The 19744-nt window shown below is 43.4% G+C and overlaps 1 protein-coding gene across 7 annotated transcripts in view; it reads right to left on the reverse strand.

Annotated features, from left to right (window-relative positions):
- Positions 1-4001: 4001 nt before the first annotated feature.
- The window catches only part of Cadm1 (cell adhesion molecule 1), a 314452-nt gene continuing 298709 nt past the window's right edge, over positions 4002-19744 (reverse strand). For all 7 annotated transcript variants that reach the window (XM_047516640.1, XM_047516639.1, XM_047516635.1 and 4 more), the window contains 2 exons: positions 8391-8522; positions 4002-6406 (listed from right to left, as the gene is read on the reverse strand). In XM_047516640.1, coding sequence (XP_047372596.1) covers positions 6288-6406; positions 8391-8522 — 251 coding nt within the window. In that variant the 3' untranslated portion in view covers positions 4002-6287. The remainder of the gene's footprint in view (positions 6407-8390; positions 8523-19744) is intronic.

The following is a 19744-nucleotide window of genomic DNA, read 5'->3' on the forward strand; positions in this document are numbered from 1 at the left end:
CTGAAATATCAATTACGGATCAATTTTCCCCCTAAGTAAACACTAATGCAGGATAAACAGTATTAGAAGATGCAATCGTAACATTGCTGACTTCAGGATGGACTTCCTGCTGGTAACAGCAAGTTTAAGCCTGGTGATTAATTAACCTGAGAAGATAGCACTTAAGGAAGATTTAAGGCGGGCACGTCTGAAATATGACTGTGAGCCAGTACACGTTTGGAGGGCAGCTGGAGAAGTCCCTGGCCCAGACCATGTGTTGATTTGCCCCTCAGTAGTGGTCCTCACTCCCCCACTCAACACTTCAAAGGATTAGGAGGGAGTAAAATGGGAGGCCAGGATGGGTGTGCATGTGGATGAGAGAAAACAGTAGACTTGAAGTCAGGTTCCTCGAAATTCTACATTTAAACAAGCAAGGCTTGAGTTGTAGTTCCTCTCACTGACCACCAGGGGCAGTGCACATTTTATGCTCACTTAGAATGAAATATCAAAATATAAAAAGTAAAACAGATGTAGATACCCGTGTACCGTAGAGCCTGGATTAGAAGACTTGAAAACAGAGAAGATTCCTGCGTTCAGGTCTCAGTTTTGGAGTGCTCACATTACCCTTGTGCTATCACCCTATTCCTACACCTGTAATAAGGTGGTGGTGTGCTGGGGGCGTTGGATCCCACAGCCTCTGTCGGAGGAACATTTCAGCATTTTGAGATGAACACAAATAAGGCAAGGAGTATGGTTTGAATTTTTCCGATACATCATACCTCATTCTGAAGGCCCCTTAAAATATATGATAATAATGTTGCCTTACGGCTTTGCTTGGCCATTACTAAAAATGTCATCATTCCCCCTGAGGGGTAACAGGTGTTGGGACCAAGTGAGTGATGGGACCAAGGATGCTAAACTAAGAGCTGAATGGCTCACTTCTTCAAGGACAAGCTGAAAGTTGCCCATATTGAGGATGGTCTTACAAATGTCAAGGTTTGAAATGCGGAATTGGCAGCCCCTGCAGACTGAGAGTGATGCGGACCCCCCAGGTGTTTGACTAGCTCCCTTTAATCAACTACTTGAGAGCTCACCCTGTGCCTACCACTCACTTTCATATTGGCCACAAGGCCATTTGGATGTGAGCCAAGAGCCCCTTTTCCCTTCATCTGTACAGCAGGTCAGGACATCCAAGTGCTTCTTTTTGGAAATATTGCAAAACTATGCACGTGAGGCCGTGAACACTCATTTCACCCTGAAGGAGTCTGGCTGCCAGTTCTTCATGGCTAAGTCTGTGTATTCAGCATCCTGGCAAAGAGGTGTATGAAGTCTGAAGAAAAATATTTTAATGAAATACAAATGCTTCACTTAAGGAAGTTCTTTCTACTTGTCACATGGTGACTGTGCGGTTGCTTTAAAGTTCTGGATGACAAAATCAAAGGGACATTTCTCCATGGAGCAAGTCCACAGCAGTACAAGAACGACATTTCAAGTAGACAGAGGACAGTGAAAGATTGCACCAATTAATACCCGCATATCACCTCAGGGTTCCAGTTGATGTATTTGGAGAATGCAACCAGGCCAAAATATTTGTGAAAACTCTCAGGAGGAAGTGGGGACCATTTTCACTCTCATGCCAAATGAAGGACCAGCTACTTATCAAGTGCCTACTAACGTGGGCTGCTTCTTGGCACCTTGTCATTTGCATGCCCTGTGGACCTCAAATGGTAAATGTGCAGCAAATTGCCACCTCATGTCTGCCTCAGTTCAGAGGACTTCTGGGGTCCCTTCTCTGCAGGTTATAGCCTCATGCTACAGGCAAGGGGGAGACTGATGGAAACTTTACACCTACTGCACGCCTCACAGCTTGGAATGACTACAAATGAATAGTGACAGGAAGGGGTCATTAAACATGCTATGACAAGGTTCATAGGGGTATGATGTGTCCATACGCACGAGCCCAAACAGTTCCCTCCAAGTACTGACTACTCACAACCATGGGGACCTTTCTATCTTTAATCCCCATTTGCCTTTATCCTACATTATGGTAAATATTTCCATTATGGTAAAGATTGCTTATCTTTTCTCTCTCTCCCTATTGGTGCTGAGGATTGAATCCAGGGCCTCCTGCATGCTAAACAAGTGCTCTATCACTGAGCTACCCTCCCATCCCAGATTGTAACTGCTGATCTTACCTTACAGATGGGAGACCAAAGCTGGGTAGGTTGGGGAACTTGTTTGAGGTTGCAAACTAATCAATGGCGGGGTAGGGATTTAAACCGGGGCAGGCTCACTCTAGCCTGCATACTCTTGATCGCTACCCTTAAATCACCCATGTGTGTGTCTCTGTATGGAGATATGATGAATTTGTGCTCCCTATTGCTCCCTCCCCTTTGGCAAAGGCTGGACAGGCGATTGAGATCTCAGTGCTTCTGCCTGGACTTTGAGGACAGCCACAGGGCTAATTCCACCCTCCATGCATGGGTGATTTCATTCATTTTGCTACACATATGAGCAGGCTGGCTGGGCTTCACCTTTGACTCATGTCCTTCCCCACTAAACATCCTTAATTAAGATCCAGCTCCTGACTAGACTCTGGAGACCACTTCAGAGTACCCCTCACTATGCCTGATATACAGCAGGTGATCAATAATTGCATATCTGCTTTTTTTTTTTTAAACAGAGGCAAAGACTAGGCCAGGTTGTCAGAAGTGAGTGGCACAGCCTTTGGCTTTTGTGGAGCTTACCTTTTCTGTCAGAGAAGAAAGGCTCTTCTGACTGAGAGAGAAAAGGGGGACTCAACCACGGCTGGCACTTAGGGGCTGGTCAGGTATTATCTGCTCATTTATGAGATCAGACACCATGACGTGTAGTCACTGCTTACTTCAGCCTGCAAGGCAAGGACGATGACAACAGAGCGGATGCTGCTGTCCACCCAGGCAGGAAGTCTTAGCGACCTAAACACAAGTGAGAATAATCTTCCGCAGGCAGCCATGCCAGTTCTCAGCAGCTCGCGCTGTTTTTGTGAAAGGAGAGAGAATTTTAAATGAAGGCAGAATGAATTGTTAAGACACGAAATCCCAAAATAAGAGACAGGTGGAGCAGGCAACACAGGAAAGTTGGTGGGGTGGTGGGTGAAAGAGGGGAGGGAGGGCCGAGGCGGCTCCACGGGAGCTCGCGCCACTGCTGCATCTCGCACACCTGCACAGATCACCAAGTCCATCTGAGGCGCCTCCGTTCAGCCAGGCACCTGGCTCACCTGTCCACTGAGAGGGGAGAAGAGCATAAGGACACGAAGGATGAGCAGAGAAGAGGGGAGGGGATGCAGTTCCAAACCCCGCTGGCAGCCACTCCCGGCACATACTGCCAGCTTGGGTCCCCACACAGGGTCCTAAGGAGGAAGCTGGGACCAGAGGCTGAGGCGTCCATAAGAAGTCCATAAAGAGATGAAAGGATCACTTTGTAACATTAATTTTTTTATTAAGAAGACAGATATTTTATAGTACTTCTTTTTTTTCTTTTTTTTTGTAAAAATGGTATACATGAACCAATACAAAATGCGAATGGGAACATATGGATATGGAGTTTCTTACACTGTAACATTGTCCATGTACACCTTAAAAACAGAACTGGCCTAGAGGGAAAAATAAGACGTTGGTGTGACTAAAGAACAAGCTTATTTGGCATCAATTATACATCCTTCATTATTTTATATTCCTTTAAAAAACACAAAAAAACAAGTTTGTTCTTTCTTCACTCTAAAAAAAGTGATCAACCTGTACAAAGTAATACTCAACAATACATTTCAAACAGTGCACTGTATACTTAAGAAAAAATACATAAACCAATATACAACTAAAATCCATAATTTCCTGTTTTTGCTTTATTATTTTTTTCCAATGTGTGGGGCCTACACTTTGCAATCTACCTGAGACGGAAAACACCAATCGAAACACATGAACCTGAGACATGTCAACATTGTAAGCCATAAAGTTACATCAGGAACACTGCACTACTGTACACTTTTCAAAACAGAAAGATGGGAGGTCCCGAAAATGAGATGCCAATTCAGTGAGCAATGGTAGTGGTTTTTTTTTGTTTGTTTGTTTGTTTTTGTTTTGTTTTGTTTTTTTCTAAAAAGAACAACTGAAAAAAATCTTTCAACAACATGCTAAATGGTTCTCACCCTTTGATATGGTTACACTATGGTCAGAATGGGTGCTAAGGGCTCGGAATAGAGCTGCACATTATAAAATTCATTGAAAAAGGGATGTTCATTGTGGCTTTTTGTCTTGATTAAGTGCCTAGGGATAGGAGAGGGGTAAACAAGATGCTGCTCGATAATGGATTTTCTTTTACATACCAGTCCGTTCCCAAAAGGCCCCCATATTGCAATGGTTCTATCAAAGGTTAAAATAAAGACAAGAAAAATAAACACGCTTTCAAATAACAAAGAGTTGACACTTTTTTCCCCTTAAATAAATCAGCATAAGTTTTCCACATAATGTAACAATAGTAAAAATGCACCTTGCAAAATCCAAAATTACTCACTGAAAATGTTATATAATATATATTTATATATATATATATAGATCTATCTTTTTTTGATGCCATCTTTCCATAGGGACTGTTATCTGGAGTCTGGAGCCTTACCAAAACATATGGTAAGAGTGTAGTTTGCGTCCTTCAGGACTACTTCTAGATTTCCTAGACATTTCAGTGAAAACCCCCATGTCGCTTTAAAAAAATGCAAATGGTAACTGGACTCCTCTACCTTTTCCCAAGGCTCCCCATCTAAGATATGTTCAAGGTAACTTATTTTAGTAGCTATGCAGTATGGCTGCCATCATGCGAGATCAGTAATTTTTGGCAGATGGTTCTTAAGGCTGAGGAAAGAGGCCAAGGCTAGTGTATGAAAGGTAAAAAGATAAAAACACTCACATTTGAGTTTTGATTAAGTAACTGAAAATCCCTACATGCTGTTTTTCCACCTCTGCTCTGACCTTTCGAGAACTGAGATCGACAGCAGACCAGTGTGAGAACAATACCGGCCCTTCTTTTGCACCTCCTGCCTTTGTCAAGCCAAATCTGAAGGAATGAAAGTTTCACACGGATTTGAGTTGGAAATCCCAGCATGACAAATATCTGTAATATACAGTACATGCAGGCCACATCCTACTGCCTTCCTAACTAAGCACAAAGGAAAAAAAAAAAACCTGTCCCATTCAGTCATTCGCACAACACGCGGACTTGCTTTTTCCTACAAATTAGTGAGAAGTAAGGCCGATTGGGAAAGGTGGATGGAATCATTTGGAACAGAAATAACCAGAGCAGAACTGTCTTTCCCCCCTCCCTACTTCCCCTCCTGTGGCAACTCAAATTTGTCCACTTCTATAAAAGGAACAGACCTCACCTGTCGGTTCTATTTAGGGCACTGAGAAAGGAGGAATCCTTTCTGCCCCAAACCTTTCTGGACAGCGTGGGGTATCTATACTGAGCCGTCTACAGACACAGAATTAAAGACAGATTCAATCTCATTGTGACACACCTCACTTGCAGATAACCCTGTACAGTAATGTAGTTCCACAGCAAACAGAACATTTTCTGAATCACAGTCTAATTTTCTAGTCTTCACTGCTCTAAGTATTTGAAACATGGGCAGCAGCAAAGAGTTTTCATTGTTTGTTCACCCAAATCTTTACGACAACAGAGAAGAATGCATTATGGATACACTAAATTCTGAACTATGAAATCTAAACTGTGCTGGTTCTCCTTTTATGAAACTGAATTTGGAACTGAAAGCAGTTACCTCAAAAGTAAACCAAAGAAAGTTAAAACAGTAACAAAAATGGGGAGGAAAAGAGTTTAAGGAATCCCAGCAGGTAAATTCCAAAATGGGAGATTTTGGAAAAAAAATCCAAAACTCATTTGGGAAAAAAATAAAAATAAATGCTCACGAAGAAAAAAAAAAAAAAAAAAAAAAAAAAAAAAAATCAACAAACAAACGAAAAAACAAGGCACAGAATTTTCTGCAATCTACCAAAACTAAATCCAAGTACCCAAGTTTGACTTGGTAGGAAGAAATAAAAATAAAAAACACAAACAAACAAATAAAAAGAGGTGTCAAACAGCAGAGTGTACTTTTCAAAGAACATTTTTTTTACACAGCAAATCCCAAGCCTTCCCAGTCTCGCACTTTTCCACCCATTCATAAAAAACACACGAGTTTCTCGCAAGTTCCAATATCACTGTCTCTTTATCATCTAAATAGGGCCAGTTGGACACCTCATTGAAACAAAAAGGCTGATCTAGATGAAGTACTCTTTCTTTTCTTCGGAGTTGTTCTGTCCTCCTTCTGCATTGATTATAGCTGTGTCTGCGTCTGCTGCGTCATCGGCTCCTTTGGCTTCATGAGTGAAGTATGTACCTGAAAGATGAAGGGGTAAAGCACCGTGACTGTCTGATGGCCTCTGTGTAAAGTGGTACAGAGATGGCAACTTGCTTTATGGCCATCATCAGCCGAAGTGGTGTGCAGGCAGCAGAGGGGAAAAAACAATTGGAAGAAGAGAGCGAGGTGGGTGAGACAAATGGGGATCCGGGGGTTCCAAAGGCACCACTCCAACTGAACCGCTGCGATATAATTCAGCAAATGAGACATTAGAGCAGTGATTATGACCAGAGGATGTCAGCAGAAGAAGACGTGAGTGGGAGCTAAAATGCAGAAAGCTGGAGAGCTGCTGACTAACGCGTAAACAGTAAACACCAAGGACCAATGACCAGAGATGTGCACGCACGTGGTTAAAGACCAAAGCAAGGAAGAGCAATTAGCCAATAAATGAATTAGGGCCCTGATGACGCTTCTACTGTCATCTCCAATTGTTTATTTGCACAACAGTCTCCTGGCTTCATGAATCATCACTGACTATCCATAGGTGAGAATGTGCTTGAACTTGCACGTATATGTTTGATTCTCCTATGCCTTCCATTTCAGAGTGGGGTTCCAGATCGAGAAATAATTTGACATTGTCACAGCTGGAATCAAGGCTTGGGATCTGTCTCCATGAACAAGTGATTCTCTCTCATCATGGAACTCTAGCCCGGACCCGGATTCATGGATTTGCTAATTGGCACAGCCACTTTATAATGACAAGACAGAACGTTACAGAGTTGGTGACAGTCTGATCACCAAAACCCAAGAGTTTACATGGAGAAAGACAAGGACTGCACCTTGTACAGTATGCAGGTAGAACTTAAATTGCCTGGCACAATCAAACAGCCCTCCTCCCACTGTATGCCATATCCCTGCGGACTTATATTTAAAAAGGCTGAAACATTTTGCCACATTTTCAGGTTTTCAAAGTGACGAGCTGAGAAAGCGGGAGGTCAAGTGCTTCCCTCCTGTATCCTCTCTTGGTCTGTAGTGACGCACACGCCCTTCTCCCCTGGTCCTCCACCGTTGCTGCTCAGACTCTGCCCTGCTCCCTGGCCTTACCTCCCTGGCTCTGTCAGGCTAAACACTGAGAGGCGGGAGTTCTCAGCCAGACAGCTCTGAGAGTCCCAAATTGTTTTATGCTTGAGACGGACACTTCGTATCCTAAAGGCGGTTGTCAAGTACCTTGAACCTCCACTGCTGGGCTCAAGGGACCTTCCCCAAACCCAGGTTACAATCAAGCAGTATGCAAGCGCCTAGAAAGCCCTGCAAGCTCATTGCACAGTGCTTGAGAAAAACAACCGAGAAAGACAAGGGCCGACAAAGAAAAGGAAGAATAAATTACCAGGAGGGGAGAAGAGGCTCAGAGCAGCATGGGGCAGAGGGGAGGAGCACTGGAAAAGATGATTGCCCATCCAGACTGCACAGCTGATAAGTGTGATGATTAATGGCAATTTAAATCAATTGCACTGATAATTTTAAAAATACATATTTATGTGGCTTTTAAGGCAAAGGATTTTCTTTAACCTGGGCACATCACCCCAAGGAAGTATTCTAGAGCACTCGTGACCAGGTTACCCAGAGTTCGGGGAGAGGAAGCAGGGCTAGTTCGCCAGTCTCCTGGAGCATGACAGGTAGTGGGTACGCTTTACCACCGTCTTCGGGGGTTCACGCCACACCTTGCACACCAGCCCCTGACTTTATCACTTTTACTTTATTCCCAATTATGGATTGGAGAATAACAACTCTATAAAGCTTTATATTTAGAGAGAATCCAAATCAAGGAGTGTTCCTCATCAACTTCCAGAGTCCTAATCAGCAGTTGCTAAGATTTCTGCTCTTTTTCTCTTAACAGTTTCGGAATCAGAAAGGCTATGCAGCCACATATGCCCAACTGCCTATCAAGGACAACCTTGTAAAGCCCCCAAATGCAGGGGTGGTGGTGACATGTTGCTCCTGCCTGCCAAAGCACCTTGCTTACCTTTATGTCTGGCAAAATAGCGCCCCAGAATGATGAGCAAGCACAGCATGGCGAACACCACCACGGCCACGACGCCGCCAATCACAGCGTGATCCACTGCCCTTATCGAACCTTCTTCACCTGCTCGAGAATCTGTTGAAATCAGAAGAGGAATAGGGATGTAGAGCTTATTACAGGACACCAGAGGCCCTGGCCACACTGCCTCCAGGGTCAGAAGGTCACCTTCTTTTTTAATGGAGGAGCCAGCGAGAACAATCCAGATGGATCAAGTTACACTGGGCGAACAGACTGACCTGTCCAGTGCTGAATTGATCTGTTCTCCCCACAAGGCAATTTCATTATAAGCAGCACAGGAGCACTAATGCAAGTGGAACAAGCTAAGGGAGGCAGGGAGGGGAGAGATGGAGTCCACCTGGTCCTGACCTAGTCTTGGTGCTCACTCTATCTGTATCCAGCTGCAGATCCTAATTAAGGAGGCTGACCTAACTGTTTAAGGGCACCCTGAATGGTACCTTTAGGCAATCACAGGAACTGTGGAGGGGAGGACAGAGTATCTTTCCATAGCTGCCCAGTGGCTTATTTCCTGATGGTGTATGCACAGGAAAAGCAAGAGCTCAAAAGCCACAGCAGCCTGGAGATAAAACAAGGATTATAAGACTAGAGACAAGTGACCTGCTTGCTACATTTAGGATGTATGAGGGAGTAAGCCTCAATTTAAAACCTAAAAACCTATTTCAAAAAAGACAGCAAGGAATGATTGTCCATTGCCACAGACGGTTTTTATTTTATTTATTTAACACCTCACAAGGCAATTAATTTTCCTTTATAAGCATCCCTCCCTCAGGATGTCTTCTTTCCACTGAGGAACGACATGTTTGGCTGGGGAACAACTTCAGAATGAACCCAGAATGAGCTATGGCGATGCAGAATGGATGTATGGCAGTGTAAACAATTTTAATTTAGGAACGTGGCTACATCACCCCTTGCTGAAATCCTAATGGCACCCGAGATTTATAATGTAGTAAAAAACAATTATTCTCCCGTTGATTAATACATTAACATTTTGGAGTGGAAGCTAAACCATTGTCTTTTTTTTATTGAGTCAAGTACGACACCTCCATTAAAATGATTTACTAGCTGTACCTTACAATTTAAGCACAGCAGCAACAGAAACGGTAAAAATCTTTTAACTTTACATGATTTGTGAAGTCATATGTGAAGGATTTACCATTTAAATCTTTCAGTACAAGAAGCACATGGCCTATAAATCTGTCCCCCTTGCAGTTGCTGGACGCCTAAGAGAAATGCATTTCACCAGGAAGACTGAGAGTGCAAATTCAAGTCAATTTCTAAGAAAGATTTATCTCTGTCTCTCTCCAAAGAACAGAGCAAATCTCTGAAGCCTCCACCTCTAATAATATTTGAAGTTTATCGATCAAGTGTACAGATCCGTGACAGCTAAAGGTAATGGTGCTCTTTTGAGCCGAAACCTGATACAACGCTTTCAGCAGGAGGGCATGATTTACACTTTCTATCGATATTTCCAATTCTGCTTGGAGATTAAGTACTGAAGGATGTGGGGAAATAACTCGTGACTGAGGGTTCCATGAAAAGTGCTTTAATTAAAAGAGTTTAAATTAAAAAACGGAGTATTTAAAGTGTTTCATTAAGTTACCTTTGAAAGGAGTACAGAAAAACCCAAACCCAAACCCAAACAGAAATGCCAAATCAGAGGCAGCAGCAGGTCGCCCAGGACAACAGGATGATGGGAGTTTAATTGGAGAATGGAGATGGGTCGGAGGCAGAGAGCACTGCAGCCAATTAGCCCGCTCCGTGATGTGCGAGCCCCTCCAGCAACATGTCTAATAAGCTCGACTTGAAACGTGGTGGAGAGGAATCTCCTTTCTCAGCCGAAAGTGTTGCCATCATAGATGCTACAGCCTCCATTGTCTTGAAAGTCCTTTCAGCGAGGCAGAACTTGGCCATGGAAACTTTTTTCCTTTTAGAGACAAGAGCTTGTTGAAAGGGAGCGCTTCCCTTGGGGTGCTGCTGGACTTGAGGTGTCTGCTGGAGAAGAGGGCTTTACGCACTGGAGACATGCACCCCAACTGCACAAATTCAAAAGTGTGCACAGGGGGTCAAAAGTAACAGTAACGTCGGCCAGCTGTGCTCTCTTTAAGGAGCTGTTGAAATAGGGGATCTTGTGGGAATGAGAATTAACTAATTTCCAGCTGCCATGACCTTCAGACTTATTGAAGTTTGTGTTTTTCAACAAACCCCATCTGCTCGAGAACTACGTGAGGAAAGACAAAATGATGGCATGATACCGAGGAAAGAGGTGCGACAGGCAAGAGGTACAGGGAGGTCCCATACTGGGAAGACTGAGAACAGAGACACTTGGAGAAGCTGCCGAGACCACTCTCACCCCTTTGTGGGAAGGCACTCTCTTGTCTGCTGTCCCATGCCTAGGCACATGATCATTCTAGAAGTCTAAGAAGAGACAGAGAGAGAAAGAACACCTGTGTGTGTGCCAGCTCTCGGACAAGGAAAAACCAATAACCTCCTGAAAACAAAACAAAACAAGCCTCACAGGGCATTCATTTTCTGAGTCAAAACTATTCACTTGACCTTTGCTCCCCACGAACTTAGAGCTGAATTTGCTATTTTCCCCCGGCACTTAACCCAAATTAAATATCTACATTCTAGTTATTTTCCCCACCCTCAAGGACATACATATTTTGCAGATACTTATTTATAAGTGCAATCTCTCTAGCTATCTTCTGATACTCACTTTGATCAGAAAGTTTACTACCACCAGTTAATCACCCAGACATTTCTCCTGCCTTCAATTACTACATACGGACACAGAAGGTAACTGATGTTTAATTTACAGGGAGCATTGCCAGTTACGAGCTCCTTACCGCCTCCGCTCTCCCCCACTCCCACCTCCTGGTTTACTGTCTGAGGCATTAATGGAGTTGTGCCCCTTCATATGTGCCTGTCTGTCACGGTACAGCCTTGCTCCTGAAGAGCAGAGCTGTTTCCATACTCATCGCACTCCTTTCGTTTCCCCATGTGGGACGGTGAGGGTTCTTAGAGTGCCACTGAATGGCTCAAGCAGTCTGGGTGACAGGTGACCTACTACCAGGGAAGAACTGTCCACACCTGTGGGCGGGGGCCTCACTTGTGATATGACATGACAGCAAGGACACTACAGAGGGGAAGCACTGTGCTGACCAAAGGGGTGGAAAACTGGAGGCTGTGGGAAATATGGACCACCAGAAGAAGCATGTCTCCGACAAAGTCCATTGGCCCCTTGACCTTTCCTGTTTCATTCTCAAGATGAGAGCTGACCAGTTCCTGGAGAGAGTACTCCTAAGGCCATCAGCAGAGCATGCTCCTCTGAGGAAGCAGACCCTTTCATGCAGGTCCTGTTCAGTATCGGCTTTCCTGGGGACATGCTCTCCAGATTTCAGACTCCCTTGTTGAGTCAGGCGGACAAGGAATCCAGAGGCAGACTCTACAGCTGTCCCCAGCTTCTCAACTGAAAGGTAAGTGTGGAGTGGAAAGCACTTCTAAACATGCCTGATCCTCAGGCAAATGGACGTGTCTTCGGTTCAGAAAGTCATGCTTTCTTATTCCCTAAGAGGCTACAGTTGTCCCTCTTGCTTAGTGGCAGGTGTAAGAGTTTCTGTGCTGGGTCAAAGCTCTGCCTCCATCATCTGAGAAGTGAAGCCGAGTTTCTGCTTGGTATTTGCTTATAGCATAAAGATTCCAGTCTTGAAGAACCAAGCATGCTTGGACAACATAGTCCACATGGAGTTAAGAACCCCATCTCCAAATCCTCTCACATGTGGCTTCAAGTGAATCAGAACTGGTGGTTGAATAATTCTGACTTAGACGACACTGTAAATGCTGGAAGATGTTCATGATAATTCTTGGTTGTGGTACAACCTTCCTGCCTGTTCTGTCCCATCCTGCAGTCACTTCTACAGCTCTACGTGTGACAGACAGATCATGAGCTGATTAGTATTCGTGAGTTAGCTTTTCTTTTGGCAAAAAACTGAAACAACTTGGCTTCAGGTGAGAGTTGACAAGCCACGTGCAGAATGTTAAGTTGGCTACTAATGCTTGGGTCATAGTTTCAACCACCCCAGGCTCGCTTTCGCATCTTAGAAATTGTAGGGGGAAAAAAAAACTCCCTCAAAGAGACTCCCAAGAGGGATGCCCCACACTGCTCAGCTTTTTTCACCTTGGGCCAGCTGACCTGGCCTGCTCTGTTCTTCATGAGCAGTAAGAAGTGTGGAGGGGGAGGTTTGGGGGGCAGTAGTTCCCTAGGGCCTGACAAGAAAGTGGATTACTACTAGAACTTTAGTTTCCTTCTCCCTCCCTATAAGGGACTCCTCTTTCTTTTCTCCGCTTGCTTTCACTCCTTAAACCACTTGACAGTTATCCTGAACACAGCACTGTGGCCACCATGCTGCCTGTGGTCAGTAGGGCTCTCTGCACAGGATCCTGGTTTCTATGGCTATTCTACCACCTGGCATGGGATTGTAACATGAGTGGCCAAAGCAGGAATTCCAAGACAACCAGGGAATGGCCAGCACATCCTAGACAAGCTTCTGGCAAAGAGGCTTTGACAGAGGGGTTACAGTCTGCCCACCCTGAAGCCCAGGGTATAGAGCCCAAGGTCAGTCATTTTGCCAATATGGCACCAGGTTTTCTACCTCTGAGGAGTGAAGTGTGGTGGTACTTCAGCATACAATGAATGGTAGTCATCCCACAAGGGTTTGTCACTCTTCAGACTTCCCTGGAGCAGGCTTTAAGGCACATTTAGCTCACTTGATGAGAGCTAGCCACTCTTTTTAAATGCCCATATTTATTATTTCCAGAGGTTATAAACTATTTTAGGTCTCCTCTTAAAAATGAATATTTAAAACAGGTGGAGGTTCTAATGATGTAAGTCCTCCTACTCCTATTTATCACACTATTCTGATCCTCGACCTTCGCCCATTCATGGATGAGTGGAGAAAATGTTAGAAATGCTGACTTTTTGCAACAGTTTTGTCATTTGGTTCGGTTGAGGTCTTGCTGGACAAGTCAGTTTAATTAAAAACTCTTAGAATTGGGGTTTATAATAGAAATGCTGCCTCCAGCTTCCTCAGGCTGTAGGGATTAGTCTATCTCAGAGAAAGCTTAATGACTATGATGTCATTTGCTACTTCTTTCGAGGAAGAAAGAAAAAGGTCTGGCAGTGGATTTTCCAAATCTGAGGCGAAACCAAAATCTGACTTCACAAAAAATAAATAAATAAATAAAAATAAATAAAACAAGACAAAACAAAAAACAAAAGCAAAGACCAAAAACTCAAACACATACACAGAAAAACCTGTTACCATCTGAAAAACGTAGCTACTCATTTTCATCACCTATTGAAGCTCTCATCTCTGGCAACAAAAATAAGTGTGCATTTTAAAAAGCACAACTTTATTACTGAAGGGGAACAAACTGAATGGCATGCGCTGACAAAATGCCACATTATTTGCTAATCCTAATATGTTATTCTTCTTTAAGATTTGCTTTTCTCAGCACCAATTCAATTATAGATGCTACAAATCCTTCTGACATTTAATTCCCTCTTGTCAGAGAGTAGTAAATGTATACAGTACATGCACAGCTTTCCCATTAAGATGTTAATATATATTGGAGCACACTAGCCTCTATGCAGCATAGCCTTTCTTTTCTGTCTTAGAAAATGGAAGGGAAGGAATAAACGTAGGCAAGAAAACCATGAAGACTCCCATATAGCATCCCAGGCGTCTGGCACTAGCATCAGCTGCATTCAATTCTAGCAATGTAGCTGCAGCTATACTAACATTTCAAAGGAACTATGTTAAGCTACTTAAAGGAAAACTGCAGTAATCATCCTCATTGTGCCACCCGGAGCTCAGTATGTGTTCATTTAAATTAGAAGTCCTGCATGCCGATTGTGGCTGCACATCGTTCAGTGATCAGACTCAGGCTTTCTGAGAATGTTCCTGCCTACACTGCTGTCCAGAACATGGTCCAAACAGGGGACGAGTTAGGAGCTCATCTTCTACATGGCCCATGGGAAAGTGCCCTGGACTTGCCATCAGTTCTGGGATGGAAATTGAGCTTTATTACTTTTCTCTGTGACTTCAGGCAGGCCACTCAGACACTGAGGCCTTGAGAACAATTATACACTTCCCAGGGCTGCTTTGAGAGGCCAGTGTGTTGCTGAGTACTAAAGCATCTATCTGGCTCAGGGCTTGACATATCACAGGAACTCAGTAAGTGCTGGCCACATTTAAATCTGCTATATGAAAGCCCAAGGAGGAGTTTTCTAGTTCTTATCACAGACCCGAGGCAAATAGTTATCAGCTTTTTAGGGTTAAGGGTTGTAGTGCGTACTCAGCATTGTTCACATATGGTAAGATGCCTGATAAATACTGAGTTGAAGTCACCAAACTCTTTTTGCTTATATGGAATAGACACCAGTGTAACTAACAGCCTCTCTGTCCTGTATGATAGTCAAGGCTGTGGCCCTGGCAGCTGAAGGCCATCTGGTTCAAGTTATGATTCAGGTATACCATTTGAGCATCAGGAACATGAAATATTTGTTGTCAGCTAAATAGGAGAAAAAGAGATTTTTGTTTCTTTTTCTGTTCATTTTTCTCCCAAGTTACTTGAATTAGTTAGTTTAACCAACAGTGGAAATGACTTGATTGAGGTGACAGGATGTAAATCCTCCCAAGGCAGTAAGCATCACCAGAGACCAAAAGCCACGCTTACAAGTTGACTCTGCTCATCTCATAACAATAAAAACTTAGGGGTGTGACTGCCTCTTCCATTTTAAGCAACAGGAAGGCACCGAGGATGACACCAGAGTTTTCCTTAAAAAAGTAGACACCTGACAAAGAGGAAAGAGTTGTGAAGTATTTCCAAACACACATTTCCCACTAGAATCTCTCTCTGCAGAAAGATGCTTCAGTGGACCTCAGGCATTTGGGGGTGTGAGGAAGATGGATTAATGAATATGGTGAAGTCACCCCAAAGCAGTGTCCAACCTGTAGAACTAGAATTTACACTTTGCATATGGCCTGCCAACTTTTGTAGTTTGGAAAAAAAATTTCCTATTTGGTGGTCTCCTTCCTCCCCATGGTGAAAGGGCAGCATGTTGGATGATGGGAAAGACTGGCACTAGCATGAAGTTCAAACTCATGTTTTGTTTGGGAAGGTTGCAGACGAGCTGGCATGGACCCAATGTGATTTTTATTTTTATTTTTTTTAAGTCTACTGAATTTAATAAACTGAATTTTTAAGGAAGGGAATTTATGTTTTAACCTTCTCTAATCCATTACTTTCCTATGGCATTTAGGACTACCTTGGGGGAAACCGATCCATAACTTAGGGGGGCCAATGGGGCCATGGACTGAAAACAGTAGAGCAGAGTTTAGGTCTTCTCTGAGGGGGAAGGAGCTTGATTTGATGTCAAAAAAGATCTTCCCAGGTCACTCAGCACGTGGCTTTACATCTGATGGGATATGGAGTGCCTGACTTTCCCCTCCTAATTCTCTGGAGGCACACCTGACATGACAAGGGGCAAGACCAACGGGATTCCCAGAGACCCCAGAGTGGCTATGGATTCCACACAGGAGTGGCGACCACTCTAAAACAAACTCCTCCATTTCTCTAGAGGTAGGAGGACCCATGTTTTGTCTGTCTCTTGAGTAAATCACTTAGCCCCTGGAGCCCAGTTTCCTCATTTATAAATGGAGACCAACAACACTTCCTTAACAATCGCACAGGATTGATTTTCCCGAGAATCCTCCCAAGGCTACTCATTCTCATCCATCAGGCCTTCCTGTTCAGGCGCCTTCCTAGGTGAGCTTTCCTTAACTAGCCTCCACCTCTTGTTCTAGTCCTCACTTTACATCTCCAGGTCCCCGTCAAGACCCCCAGCATTTGGCACTGTGTGACACTACTCATATTTTGAGTGTCTCCCCCACTAGGAATTTACAAGAAAGCAGGGCCTTGGTCTGTGAAATCCATGGGCCCCTTCAGGTTCGGTTTGGTTTTGTTCACTGCTGCATGCCAGGTGATAGCCTAGAATATGGACCTCAAATAATTTTGTCAAATGAATTAAAATCAAATGAGCTAATATGTGTGAAAGGCCTATCTAAGCTGTAAAATATGACACAGATACAAGCGAAATCATAGCACACTTTACCTTAAATGCATCTGTTCAGTCCCTCTGGATTTGGGCATTTTCTATATTATCATTACTGTTAGTCTACCAAGGAAATTAAATAGCCTGTTTGCCAAAACAGGGGGTTCTATATGGGTGTCAATAAAGAAAGCATCCCCCTAAATGCTATGGTGACTAAGGTTCTCATATACATTTTAAGCAAGTCAGCCAGGTTTTAGGGCACTCTGGTTACTGATGGCCATATGTTCCACCCCAGTTGACAGTGGGATCCACATGCCTTTAAGTTCTTCCATCTAAATTTAAAGCCCATGCTGTCTTTATAACCCATTTAGGGGACTACAGTTAGTTTATTGGGTTCCTCCTCACACCTAGGTAAGGGTTAACAAGGTCATGCAGAATTCGCCCTCCACTCACACATTTTTGTGGATTGTTGAGGGACATGTAAGATGTTTTCAGATCACTTTCTCGTTTGCAGAGCAAGAGTTGAAAATAGCTCAGGTTATTTCTTATTGGTGCCTTTGCTTCAAAAGCAGAAGTCTGACAGATTGATTGTGCTGGAGGGCCATTCTCTGGTACGCTGTCTATTTACCCTATTTACCTCCTCGCTCCGCAGATCCTGAAGGCCCCTCCGCTGCTGAAGGGAGGGAGGCAGTTGGAGATATTTTTTAAAAAGTTTTAAAATCAAATAGGAGGACAAATATGCTTAAAGCTATTCTATTCCACATGGGTGGCAATAACCACCAGCTGTCACCAGGAAACAGCAGATGTAATTGATAAAACAATTCAAAACTCATGCAGATCCATCATCAATAAAGTTAACACCCAAAAAGTAAATGAAAGGGTTCAAAGTAGAACTGGATGAGCTCCCTAGGTCTGCCAATAATTAAATCACTGCACTGCACACAAGCATCATTTTTTTATGCAGATTACAGAGGAGGATCAGCTGGGTGACTTGCTTTGCTGGGTGAGGATAGCACACCATATGTTGCTTATGAAACTGTCATTAACTGAGGTAGCACTGATGAATGGTGGAGCAAGGCCAGAAGGGCAAGGGAGAAGACAGACCATCATTATTTGGAAGTATATAACATTTATCCATAATATGGAAAGGGTGGAGTTTCTACCCTGATGCGGCAGGGAATGGATAATATTATTCATTACCACAGTTTAGCATTAAATGTGCAACACCTACTCTAATTTATTGATGGGCTGTTTAAGACGGGTGTTAACCTGTTTGTCTTGTATTATAATTGAATTCAGTCTCTAGGCTACAGAAATTTGAGAAGTTCATCCTTTCTCAATCAATATGCTCCCCTTCAGTGACCCATTTCAAGACAGCTTCATAAAAAATAATGTATTTTGTTTTAATAAATTTAAACACTATGACAGCTGCTCAATTTTTATTGGTTGTTTTTTTTTTTTCCCCTTCAGATGTCTCTTTGCTGCCGAGTGAAGCCAAGCTCACAATCAATAGTAATTGATTAATCAGCATCCCCTTTGAACAAAGGTGCTAATCAGTTTTTGATTAGTTCATCAAACCAGATGCAAAGGCAGCCCGGCCCCAGCCTGCTAGTTCATCAGTGCTGTACATGACTTACAGCTCCTGAGCAATATGACTGTAGTGTTCCTGGAGGGCATGGGGGAGGGGGGGACAATGTAATTATTAATTTAACTGAATTATTATGAACACAAACAGTTGTTGGTTTATTGCTCCTGACTTGGGTGATTGATAGGACTGCAGCAGGGACCCATCTGACTTGGTGCAGGGATGAGGCTTGGAGTATTCCTAATTGATGATGCTGAAGAAGGGGTGGATGGTTGGTTTAGTCACGTTTTCCTAAAGAGGAGAAAAATTACTTTTGCCTATGTGAGTAATTCCTTGTCTGGCTAATATGCCAAGAGGGATCTGGGCCGACCTATGAGAACTCCTTGTCTTAGAATCATTGAAGAGCCCCAATTGCTAGGACCATTGTGTCAGAGCTATTTTATTTAGGGTCAGCATCAGAACTGAGACCATCTACAACCAGGAATGCACGCAGAAATCGCTTCCTTTGGGAATCACATTTTAAGCAGGAAGGACTAAACTTTTATTTTAAAAGAAAATTAGGCTAATGTCTTCACAACTTCTCTAAATACACCACAAATAAGAGGGAAACAAGACACTACTGATGGGCTGGCTATCTTTTCTCATCTTCTATTAATTTATCTCAATTCACTGGGGTTCAGAATTCACTCATTCATCCAACAAGTATCAGCTGGGTGCTTATTACAGGAGAGGCATACAGCAGCGAACAAAACCAATGTGGCCACCTGGAAGTTTCCACTCTGGAACAATCCAACAACTAAGTGCGCACTGGGCACTACATCTGTTGCATTTTGGAAAACTGGGCAGTACGATCTCATTTTCACACTGGGTAAAACTTATAGTTAGGGACTGAGCCTCAATAACCTGCTGCTCAAGGGTGCTGCAGTAGAACTCATTGGGAAGGGGCAATATGGAAATCCTCCCCCCCACAGGCTGGGGTGAGCACACACACCCTATGCCTTAGTTTCTCTGTTGTGATGACAAGGAAAGGACTTGCTTACCGATTTACCAAGTGACTGATCAAAGTGTCCAAGAAGCTGTAGCTGGTTGGCAGTGAAGTCTCACAACATCATGGGAGCCCGAATAATTGTTTAGCTCTGACCACTTTAAATCTCTTCCCTCCCTCCTTTTTAGGATATGCTTCTTATTCTGGATTAGTAACACCTAAATCCTGGAATCAAGCATGAAACCTACTTTTGCAAGAGCTCAGTGTGCTGTGAAAAAGGTCTGAGGTGGATAATTAGTTTACATCATGGTGTGTGACAAAACAATTGTCCCCCCCTTCTTGCCTGCCCTTCCCTACCCCCTACTTCTAAGATAACTATGTCATGGTTTTTCAAGTCTATTCCACAGAAGCAGACAGTCAATATGAGTTTAAGATCTTGTCACATAATCCAACATCCTTAAACTGCTTTGTAATGCAACAAAATTTCTCCTGAACCATTCTATATCTAGGACATAAACATTATTTTAAGCCACTGAACACAGAGTGGCTTTGGGACAATCCCAAAGATAACTTGACCTCCACTGCATTAAAAG

This window comes from Sciurus carolinensis, chromosome 11 (assembly GCF_902686445.1).
Source record: "Sciurus carolinensis chromosome 11, mSciCar1.2, whole genome shotgun sequence".
NCBI lineage: Eukaryota > Metazoa > Chordata > Mammalia > Rodentia > Sciuridae > Sciurus > Sciurus carolinensis.